Raw genomic sequence first — 12,410 nt, 5'->3', positions numbered from 1 at the left:
TGGAGGTCACCGTCATAGTCAGGGCCCCTTACGCTATTTGTTTCTGTATGTGTTACTGTGTGTGCATGAAGGAGTGAATCTTAATCCTCCCAAAGAGTCCAATAGTCTAATGCAGCCAGGAATGGCACTGAGCAGATTCCGGCACACTGACCCTTGCTCCGGAGTTGCCATGCCACTATGCTCGTTGCTAGGTTAGCAACTAGCTTGGATGTGTGCCCCTTCACCGGCCCAGTACCCTTGCCCCTTTAACTCCTTGGTGGCCCATCCAGAACCCATGTATGAGTCTCTGACTCCCAAACGAACCATTCCAAGTGTGTTGCCTTGCGTACAAAATAGAGTGATTTGTTGGAAAGGATGCAGAGCCGCTTGCTGACATGGCACCACATACAAAGACGGAGATGGATGGCCACTAATGAACTGTGTGAAAGCATCCTTTTCTTGTCTATCCTCAAGCTATACCTCTTTGTTTGGACTTATTTGTTCCTGAATCTTAATTCTTCATCTTACCAAGGAATTTGGGACAAGGCCCTTTTCTGTTCGTAGTGCACCAGAAGGACATGGTTGGATGAGTTAGCTGTGGAAAATCAAGCCCATCAAACACCTTTGGGACAAACTGGAACATCAGAGACACTCCAAAATTGTGTAGAAAGTCTTCAAACAATGCTAGACTTTGCCATAAAAATGTTGTCTTTTGTTACAACAATAATATATATCACCACTCACTAGAAAGCCATGGTCTGAAATACCTTCAGTGGAAGTTTCAAACAAATCCATTCCCAGGCAGACTTATATATGAAATAAATATAAATGTACTTATTTGTTCATACAACACACACAGAAACATGAACAACACAGTGTCTGTCTTCTTTCTTTGTTGTCAAACAGGATGAATTAAGTTCTGTGCTGTTCATGTGATGATGCGTTCAAGTGCACTGGTAACTGAGTGTTACGCATAGGCTTTTGGACATCTACCAATCAAAAATGCTGACATTATTGTATGCCTGCGATTTGGCTCAATCTAAAGTCTGGTTAGTTAAAGAAATTGTAAATAATAGTTACTAATAGTGTTTAAGTGATATGGGCCAGCACTCCTGATTCTGAAGGCCCTGGGCAGATTACATTGACATGGCAAAACACAGAAGCTAAAATGTGATTGGACTTTAGAAATCAAACATACAAATATACTCCTGGACGCAGTGCAAACAAAAGATATGCTCCTAAATGAAGATAATATACTGTTGAGGAAAAGGCTTCTTGAGACGTCATCTGTACTTCTGTGAAGAAGGTGTCGGACGTTTCGCTCCTCATCCGAAGAGCTTCGTCAGCGAACTAATAAGTGCTAGTAGCTTAGGCCTTAAATACAGTAAGAGTGGGCGGAATTGGTGTGCCAACACCCTCCTCCTATTGGTTCCTTACACTAAGCCTGGGCGGAGTAGTGGTATAATCCTCTCCTGCTATTAACACCTCCGATAAAAGGGAAGTGTCACTCCCTGAGTTGGGTATGAACGACTCTGATACTGGCTCGTTAGCATCTATTGTTCTGGCTCGGCCCTGGCTTCACCTCATTTGAAACGTCTGACACCTTCTTCACAGAAGTACAGATGACGTCTCAAGAAGCCTTTTCCTCGATGGACAACTCCTGTACGACTGAGAGCCTACACAGACGCATAATATACTGTTGGGAATAAAGTAACACAATTTCATGGAACAAATACTACAATTTAAGATGGACATGGAGGTCAGTGCTTCTGACAGAGTTTAAGCCAGCAAAGAAGGCTTTGCTGGCCCTGACGGCACACCACTGATAGTTGGGCCACAAAATCTTAGATTTTGCCATTGCCAATGTCAGTGGCTTCACAAATGGGCAAAAATTCCCACAGACGCACTTCAAAATCTTGTCGGAAGTCCTCCAGAAATGCAACAATTTGGAAAATGCAAATGTTTTCTCTCAAAATAATAAAATTTTTCATTAAAATGCTGTATTAGATCAGAAAAATACTAATATGTTCACATAAATGTAACATTTTGACATTCAAACTTTCACAAATGGACATACTGTAAAATATTGTCGAAAGTCTTCCCTAAGTGGAGTTGTTGACCCTAGAGTCTATGTCCTTTGAATAAGTATGAAAAAAATCAACAAAAAAACACCGGCGCCATCATAAAACATGTCCAGTATCTTATTTCAACATTTACTTTGATGGCATTCCCTGTATCCAATATGTGTAAAGCGGCTCAGTCCAAATAGCTTCCCTTGACATTCACTTATATATCACCGGGTCTCGGCCAGATGATAAAACTTTTAAGATGTGCATACACTTAAAGGCGAGGCGAGAAACCTTACACCACTCTTTCTTCAGCTGCGAGACTGTTGGTCTCAGAAGCCAACATTTCGTAAAGGTCACACAAACAAATAGATTTACATGCTCCACAATATTATAACAAACAGTGGCTCTTGTATGAATGTAGTTTCACAGCAAATAAGGACTCAGTGCACATGCTCAAAACGTGGTACAGGAAGGATACAGTTGGTTAAATTGTGAAATAATAGTAGAACCAAACTCTCTGTACACGTATAGACATGATCATCCATTGATGCATCCCTTGTGCAAGTCACACAAGGGTTAAAGCAAGTCTCTCATCTTATTAAAACACTGCTGTAAGTCACATCCAGTGACCTTGTTGAAAACTCAGACCCACAAACTCCTCTTCGTCCGTTTCCCATCAAATCCCATTTCATCGCAGTAAGATGGCCTCAAGGTCAAAGGGGGGGATCTCAGCCAAGAGAATATGTGCAGTATGAGGGAGGTGGAGCAATGTTATTGTCCTCCCTCCATCACATTCCCACAATATGCAGTAAATCAAACCTCTATCTTATTTCAGGCTTGATGACTGAGCTGAAACATGTCACAAGTGCTATAACATCCACTAATAGAAAGGGTACCTTATAAAACTCTTGGAATGAATTACACCTCTCAAATGGGTTTGTTTGACCAGGATGTGCATGTCACTGAGATTGTACAAAAAAAGACTGGATGAAACTCAAGGGTGTGTCAGTGGAAGGATCATGAAATGTAACATTGTCGTAGATCTGTTCACAAAAAAGATGATAAAACGTGGTTTTGCACGAGCCTAAAGGGAGAAAGAATACACTTCGACAACACACAAGTTTGAGCTCAAATTAAATAGTGAAGCATACAAAAGAAATACCTCTGTTAATACTGCTATTTGTGTTTTTTTTATGACCGCAAGCGCTCAGTCTGGAACAGCTGCAGTAGTCGCCTCATTCCTCAGCTATTGTTCAACCAGGAGCCGCATGTTCGCAACACATAAATACACTTAATAGCTTACATGTTTGCCTGAGTTTACTTGGGATTGTCCTTTAATAAATCCTTTGCATCCATGGAGAGGCTTAGCATCATGCATAAGATGTGATAAAATAAGAAAAATGAAAACAGAAAATGTCCCTCGGGTCACCATGCCCCCCAGGAGTTTCCCATATAACTTCTTCTGGTGGTTATCTATCCCACTCACCTTTCAACCCTGTTTCTCCCCATGCCTCCCCCCTCCTTCTATCCATCCTTCCTCTCTTGGCTGGAGCCCGAGGTGCAGCTCGTCCTCTGAGCTGTGACCAGGCATGTTCCAAGCAGCTGTTGTTGCTCCTTGGCCAATGGGAAATAAAGCCTCCACAAAAACAAAACACAGCAGCCTATCCATCTGGAGAGGAGGACGAAATGAGGCTGCTCAGAATCTGTAGTTGATTTTCTGTGGTGGATGGCTTTCAGTGGATGGCTTTGCCAGGTAGCAGCCTGTGAAAATAAAGAAAAACATCCTTTTGACAGCTGCGGCGCCTCCTATGGTTTGTGCTCAAAATGATTTGGCAGGCATGCTAGTTAGTATACATGTGATACAGACATACTCAACATTTTATAACCACTAGACAAATGGTTAATGACCACGGGCAGTTAATCCCACCCGTGCCCCGACAAAGACATTTTGCTTAATGGCGGCCATGTTTTGAAACCAATTTTGCTCACATTGTACACACACGTTTGTCAGTCCCTTAAAGTTGAGTACCAAATTTTGTGGTGATTCGGCTAAACGCCGTAAAGTTACAGTGGGCGTTTTGTACAGCGCATTGGGATGTGTGAGAAATTTCAAGTTCATCCAACCGATTTTATAACCATTTTCTAACAGTGCCACCGTGTGGTGTATTTGTCAGACACATAAGAGCATGCGCAACACAGTAGTGGTGTATGTTTTGCCAAATACTCACCCTTTTGTGTGCAGCAGTTCAGGAGTAATTCAAGAGTTCACTTCCACACAAAAAATACATATTTTATAGTCACAGCAGTACCTTGTTGCCCACTCATTCATGGGGGGGACTTCATTCCTTATGAGTGAAGTACCCAGTCCCACTCACTCACTCTCAGGCAGGAGGTGTAAGATTTATGCAAAACTTACTCTAAAAAATGTATGTATATGTGCCACCGCACACCCTTGAGGTGATTGATTCCATCTGTCGTAATGATGGATATTCAATCTGGTGTTAAGAAGCCAAACATACTGTTTTCCTCTGCGAACCATCTCCATCATGTGCCTGCCTTCTGCTTTTCCATCCCCTTATTTTCAGGATTTACATATGAGCAGGCTTTATGGAGGGCGGATCAATCTGCTTTACACTGTGTCATTAACATCGCATTCCATTATCCTCCTGTTCTCCGAGTGCCCGCGTGCTTTCACGGACTTAACCACTCGTACACCTCGTAGTCTTACATTTATGCACTGGAATTGAACACCAACCTGTTGGTCGATCAATAATGACACAACACAGCATTCAAAAACTGCTACTTTTTGACACCTGTGCATCGGGGTATCAACTGCAATGGTTTTGTACTAAAGGGTGGCGCTAGACACACTGCAGTCTGTTGATTGGTTGAAGGAAAATTGGCTCTTCTTTGCGAACATAAACATCAAATGCTGACATCCATTGTTCTTTGTTTACTGTATTGATGTGTGATGTCACTTCCCCAGCTGTGACATCCGACTGGCTGTGAACATTAATGGAGAAGATATCCTGTATAAAGGGTCTCCAACAGGTAGCTTGTGAGCTAGTTTTTGAGTAGCTCACCAAAGGGTTCAAATCTTAGTATTTTTATAACTGTTCAATTCAGAAAGGATGCCTCTATTTAATGACACATTACCACAAAATAGCAGAGATGCACAACACTGGCTTTTTACCAATATCCGATATACCGATATTATCCTGCACTTCATTACCTATATTGGTAGCAGCTCTTCCCTCAAACTAATGTCACCCATAATGCTTCTTTTACTGTGAAGTTCCACAAAGTAGGATTCCTTACTTATATATCACATACAGTATTTTCGTAGAGCATAGAAAACCTGTTTACTACCTTCTAAATACATTTTTAGAGCCCTCTAGACATGAACTAACCCCGCCCTTAGTCACACATATAACCCAAAATAGTAGACTTAATAAGAGCCAACAAGCAACTTACCGTCAGACATAAATAAGACTTGTGCTCATGTGTGTTGCTAGAAATGTGTTCCCGAGGGGAGCTGAGTGAGTGGCGGACAGGAAGTGACATTGGGGGTTCAGTTTGCCCTGGATCACGGCGGCAACAGTAGCCCATGTTTTTATTAGGGATTTTTATTATGGATTCGTGTGCCTGTTGTGAGATCATTCAAAAGAGAAAAATAAACCTCTCTAATAAAATCTAAATTGATGAATAGTAATCATTATGTAAAACATATACTGTATATGTCCTCAATGTCTTTGAATGCGTCTTTTTAATGCTTTACATTTGTATTTTAGTTTTGTTTTGCCATTTTTATGCTTGAAAATCCTTAATTCAGGCAGAAAATACAGAAGATTTGCCTAAATATGCAAATGTTTGGACTAATAATATGAAACCACAAAACAGCATGATTAATTAACTTTTAATATATTTCTAAAAAATATATGTTATACATTATTATTATGAAAAAACCGTGAGAGCTGCGAAAATAGAAGCACAAAATGGTGAAGGACGACTGCTCGGTGAAATTTGTCTCTGTATTTAACCTCTCATCTTAAGGATTGTGAGTATTGGAGGAAGACCCCTCTCACAGCTCTGATTGGCTGATAACATCGGTCGGCCAAGATTATCAGACATCCCTACAAAATTGCATAAAAAAAATACCATAAATAAGTCAATAAAGTCTAATTTCAGACACAAATGACTCTCCTTTCTTCTTGTCCAAGTAGCTCTAATAGTGATGACATTTGGAGACCCCTGCTGTATAATGTGTCACGGGTGTAAATGTGGCATCAGATGCTTTTGTAGTTAACACTACAGTTGGTCTTGCATCGCTTCTTTTGCATTGACTCACCTCCTCCTGACTACATTTTATCGCTAGCAATTTAGTTTTATGTCAAAGTTCATAAAGCTTTGCAGCAGCAGCAGCAGCATGAATTTTCTCTGATGAAAAAGACACTAGAACTAGTTGGGAGCAGTGTTGTCTGGACTGTAATTGGTTATTCTGGCAGGAATTGTCTCCTTTAATTAGCCAGCTGGTTAACATGCAGTGATTTAGCATTCTGTGTGTTTGCACATTCGATTTCTCTACTCTGACTGCTCTCTGATGAGATGCAGCCTATTCTCACTGAACACAATAGGCACTATCAGATTTGGGATAAATGATGTCTTTGTCTATTGTCAACTGGAACAATAACGTAAAAAAACACTGCTGTTAGCAACAATTCACTCTCCTTAGAGTTTTGCGTCGTACTTACCACACATACACACCGGGGATAGCTAGATGACACTGTTCTATCAAATATTGATCATATTTGGCCACTCGAGGTGAGAAAAGCTATGCCTACATCTATCTTACAAAAGTCAAAGTCTGACCTCGGTCCCATCAAACACCTTTGGGATCAACGACAACACAGAGAGTGCTCGTGTCAACTTTACCATGAGGATTGCCATCATCTTAAACTGGAAATTGGACACAGACTCCCATCCATTGTTTGTGTGTATGTGTGAGATGGTAGTTGACGATTTCCTAATAAATTTCCAAATAAATCCATCCATCCATCCATCTTCTATGCGGCTTATCCTCACTAGGATCGTGGGGGTATGGAGACTCTCCCAGCTGACTTCGGGCGAGAGGCGGGGTCCTAATAAATCCTAAGTTTCAGAAATTAGACCCCAAAAAAAGGAGTTGGAAGGTTAAATAAAAATGGTGACAAAAATGGTCCTCATATTATGAGCATGAAGTATGATTTATTGGAGAAAAAAAAAGTTGTGTAAATGAATGAATGTCGAAATTCCCACACAACCCTGAACACAACAGCAGCCATACTCTCTATTTCTATAAATATATACTGTATATTTAAAATAATGATTATGAATTAAAAATGTATATTCAGTGGGTAAAAATAATATTTAATGTTCATTCTTCTAATATCAAATGGGTTTTTTTTAAGTAATTTTGTTGCCATATAAGGATTTGATTCTCTCTATAGTTCATTTTTATTGTTGTAAATTTAGAAAACATATATCTGTATATATAATAACAAATCATAATATTATGACTTAATTTTCATATATTTTTCTCATTACATTATGACTTTATTCTTCGAATAGTTCTAGTAATTGACATAAAATGAAGATGTTATTCTTGTAATAGTATGACGTCATTCTCCTAATATTTAAACTTTATTATTTATTTACATTGTTTATTTCTTAAACATTACTTTCTCTTTTTTCTTAAAAAGTCACAACTTCACTTTTGTGAAATGTGCTTCTTCCCTCGTAATATTCCACTAATATTTCAGCGTTATTCTTGTAAAAGTACTGACTTTGTTGTCCTAAAATGTCAACGTAATATTTCACCTTTATTATTGTAAAATTACGAGCTGTTCTCATTTTTTTCCCTCATATCAATTTTAGATTTTGTTTTATATAATATACATTAACAAAAAGAAAATCATAAAAATTATATCTTTAATTATAATATATATATATATATATATATATATGTGTGTGTGTGTGTGTGTGTGTGTGTGTGTGTGTGTGTGTTTGTGTTTATATGTCATATATATATACAGATATGGAAAAAATTAGTGTTTCTTCAGTTTATTGATCCATTTTAATGCCTGCTACAACTAAAGGTACATTTGTTTGGACAAATATAATGATGATATCAAATATAACTCATAAGAGTTGAATATAAGAGCTGATATCTAGCAACTTCCATGGTTTTCTTGATAATAACCAAAATCACTTAAGTTCTTACATGAATAGCTCTAGCATTGCACTGCCAAACAATGTAACTCTTATGAGCTATTTTTGTTGTCATCGTTATATTTGTCCAAAGGTACAGTTAGTTGTACCAGGCATTAAAATGAACCAGAAACTGAAGAAACAAGGGTGGTCTAATCATTTTTTCCATGACTGTATATGATATATTCTGTATCATATATCATTTTATAAGTTTCTTTTTTCAACTGGCAGAACGTCTCATGTTTTTTTTTTTCCACTTGTCAGTGTGACCGCTGTAATCTTTTGTTATTTGTTTATTCAAAGGCCGTTTAGCTATTGTTGGTTACCAAAACAGTGATTCAGTTTCTCTCTTGTGTCTTGGTCTTACAGCACATACAAAAGTCTCCAGTGAAGTGGCATCCGTCGGGCCTGGATCAGATGGTACCAAGCAGAACGCAGCCAAGCCCCCTTCTGTCCGGGTCATAGGGGGCTCACCTTCTTCCAACTGGCCAGGACCCTGCAGCCTTGCACTGCTCTTTGCTGCACTTTTCTCACAATGGACTCTTTTCTGATGTGACTGTTGTTTAAGGAACTGCATACGTGCACACTTGACTTTCACATCACATATACAATCTTCCCTCTCGTTGGATCGCGGGAAGAAAAGAAAGACTGTAAGATTCTTGTTCTGGAGCACACACTCGTCACCATGTGTGTGTTTGCTCAAGCCGATCCCATGCACACACATCTCCAAACAAAATCCCCGCTGCTTCCTGTAAGGCTGTTCTCTGCATAAATGGGCCGGACATGCGTGCGTACACATACCAACACAGCCCCGTGCCGCTTCAATCTCAAAGACACACCCATGTGATCTTACCAAGGCTTACACATATGCCAATTTACATTACGCTTTTGTTGTTTCATTTTTTCCTGGAACTTCTTCCACCCATGCAGAGTAGCTCATTTGAAAACATATTTCCTGTCTGTAGATTATGGAATGCATGATAGATTGATAAATCATTTGCAGGCGTCTGACCCGGATGAACAGAACGACTGACTGTGTACCTTGGCTCCCATTTAGAATGTAACGTGTGTGCAGGTGAGCACCCCTCACACACATGAAACTCGGTGTGTATAGTAAGTAAGTGTATATAGTTTGGAATGATTTGATGGTGCGTATGACATTCAGAGTTGAACGGGTTGTGCTTGTTTGCTCTGAACATACAGGGATTTCATTTCTATGCAAGTAAAGCAGCGACTTACATGAAGAGGGCAAAAACAAAGAAGCCAGTAGGATATTGATTTTATGAATGATTAGCGTGCATCCTGTGTTGTGTGTTTGCTTGTGGAACTGCACATTAATGCATGTTGTCAAAAATGTCCACAGTGTCAAAAATACATACCTTTTACGCGATTTAGCCAAATAACCAAGGATCTTACATACGTACTGTACTTTCTGGACTATATGTCGCATCAGTCCAAAAATGTGATATGAAGAATATGAGTCACACTGGTCTATGTCACAGAAATTTATTTCACAAAATTCAAGACCAAGATCAGATATTTCATCTGCAAAGGCAAGTTATTCAGCTGCACAACAGCACACGGAACAATGGCTGAATATGTGTCCCTAATGAGCAGTTATTCAACCTCACAACGACATAAAGAACATACCTGGGAGACTGAATAGGCTAAATCGGGGAGTCAGTTTTTTTATTGGCCGGCTCATTCTACAAATATAACAAGACAATGTCATTTTAGTAGCAAAAACTTGAAATATTAAAGAAAAAAGACATTTTTTTAAGTTGTAATATGAGAAATAGCAATACAACCAATAAAGTTGTAATTTTTGAAAAATTAGTTTGTGGAAAAACTTACATTGTTATGAAAATAAAGTCAAAACATTAATGGCAATAAAGTCATAATTACGAGAGGAACTTTTACAAGAACAAACTTGAAATAGTTGGGAAATAATAAAAAAAAAACAGCAGAAATTTTAAAAGAATAAAGTCAAAATGTTAAGAGATGTTGGAATCAAACGATAAAAAAGTCACAATTTTACAAGAATTAGCTCCTAATATCATGTAGAGTTGAAATATTAAAGAAAAAATATATATTTTTTAAGTTGTAACATTATGAGTGACAAGAATTTTTGGGAAAATTTGGTTGGGGAATAGTTATAATATTATGGGAATAAAGTCATAATATGACAAGAAGAAAATTTATGAAAATTATGTCAGAAGACAGTTGAAGTTTTTGGAAATTAAAAAAAAAACTGCAAAAATGGAGAAACCAGCAAAGACCAAATATGCTTTTTCACATCACAAAGCTGAGATGCAGTATTTCTTAATATACATATAATTTCTTAGCATATCTACATGTGTTCATTGACAAAATAAAGTTTAGTTTGGGGCTAAATCAACATAACAAACCAGTGAGTCCAACAAGCAAATTACTGGCAATCAAGTTCACCAAGCTCCCGATCTCATTCTATATCACTGAATGGCAGGCTAGAGTGCCCTCTGCACGCTTTGGTTCATGTCAGTTCATATGAATTAACGTTTAAATACATGTTAAATTCTATATATATTTTAACATATAAGTCGCACCGGACTATAAACCACAGGACCAGCCAAACTATGAAAAAAGTGCAACTTATAGTCCGGAAAATACGGTATGCTTGTTCGATTCAGTACAGTGCGATAGCCCTTCTTAATGACATCATTGTGTATTTCTTCCTTCCTTTCCAAAAATGTTTCTTTCAAGCATTAGTCACGATAACAGTAATGTGCCCCCCGCCCACTCTAATGCCAAACGTTCCTTGCAAATCCAACAGCTTATGAGTAAATCCTTATTTGTCTCCATGCAGAAGAAACCCAACAAGCAAGCTGTGTTCCGTATAAAATGCACCCATTACTGTATGCTGTCTTTTGTTAATGGTTGGAATGGAAGGTACCTTAATGAATGTATGGGCTGTGCGACTAGTGCCTAGTTTCAGTATCCAAGCTGGCAATGCTTAAAAGATGCGCATATGCAACATTTCAGCTCCATTAAAATGATGTTTTAGACACTTTTTTGTTTTATTTCAATTCAAATATGTTCTGTGATATGGCAATAACGGTCAATGAAGCATGGGGAGCATTAGGCCTATGATGATAATTGGACAGGTGCTAAATTATACTCATATTTGCTTAAATCATTTCTTATCTCCTGTAGGTCACTCCCCAACTGTCGCATGTGTATAAATGTACATATTTAAGTAACTGGTCTTGACTTGTTTCTTATTGCCTGTCTCTTTTGTGTGGGCCTGTTACAGTGCAGTTGAAAGTGCCCTTTTGGAAGCAACTGCGTGGTTACATATATTGCCGGTAGGTCAATGCACCTTAAATCTAAAGCGGTTTACCCCAAGAACATGCAAACGTCTAAGGGTGCCTGTTCTCCCATTCTGTGGTTGCCGGTCCTGTCGAGGGACGGGCCCACACTCACACCTTTGTACAGGTTTCCTACGCAAGTATGGAAAAGCATAAAAAATGGAAACTCAAGTATGGAAAAATATTTGCAACGTTTCCAAGACTGCTGTTCTGTTTTCTAAAAGATAAAATTCTGAATAACTGAAAAAGAAAAAGAAATTCATAGACCTGTTTTTTTACGGCGCTTGCTGGGGCAGCTATGATGTTCATGTGCGAGCACACCGTGATAGTCGTCTTATGGAATGAATCATTTCTTTTCATTATTCTCAATATGTATGCCATTATGTCATCCTATCATTTCCAGTAGATTATAGCTAGATAATTAGCTCACATAAAGGGTTGGAGGATGAATGATACATTTAAGGTTACTTTTACCTTCACTGAAGATGTGGGTCTTGACAAAGACATGATGTGGCAGCGAGATCCACACGAGACACCACCTTCCTGTTTTGCCATGAGTTATTTCCTGAATTTGATAATGCTTCTCACCTAAATAACCCCCCAAAAATGTCGCAAGTGCCAGCATTTTGATAAAGAAGGTGACAAACACTATTGAAAACAAACACTACTAGGAAGATGGTGGCCGTGTGGTGCCTCTCTGCCCCATCGTGTCTTTGTCAACGATCACGCCTTCAATGAAGGTAAAAGTAACCTTAAATGTTCATTTATC

General features: G+C 38.7%; 1 protein-coding gene across 3 annotated transcripts in view; it reads left to right on the top strand.

Annotated features, from left to right (window-relative positions):
- The window catches only part of LOC129177668 (glypican-5-like), a 142,604-nt gene extending 130,909 nt beyond the window's left edge, over positions 1-11,695 (top strand). For all 3 annotated transcript variants that reach the window (XM_054769030.1, XM_054769029.1, XM_054769028.1), the window contains one exon: positions 8,664-11,695. In XM_054769030.1, the coding sequence (XP_054625005.1) occupies positions 8,664-8,845 (182 nt within the window). In that variant the 3' untranslated portion in view covers positions 8,846-11,695. The remainder of the gene's footprint in view (positions 1-8,663) is intronic.
- The last annotated feature ends 715 nt before the right edge of the window (positions 11,696-12,410 follow it).

This window comes from Dunckerocampus dactyliophorus, chromosome 2 (assembly GCF_027744805.1).
Source record: "Dunckerocampus dactyliophorus isolate RoL2022-P2 chromosome 2, RoL_Ddac_1.1, whole genome shotgun sequence".
In the NCBI taxonomy this organism is placed as follows: domain Eukaryota; kingdom Metazoa; phylum Chordata; class Actinopteri; order Syngnathiformes; family Syngnathidae; genus Dunckerocampus; species Dunckerocampus dactyliophorus.
Note: the sequence above shows the minus strand (reverse complement) of the source record. Positions and strands in the feature narration are given on the sequence as shown.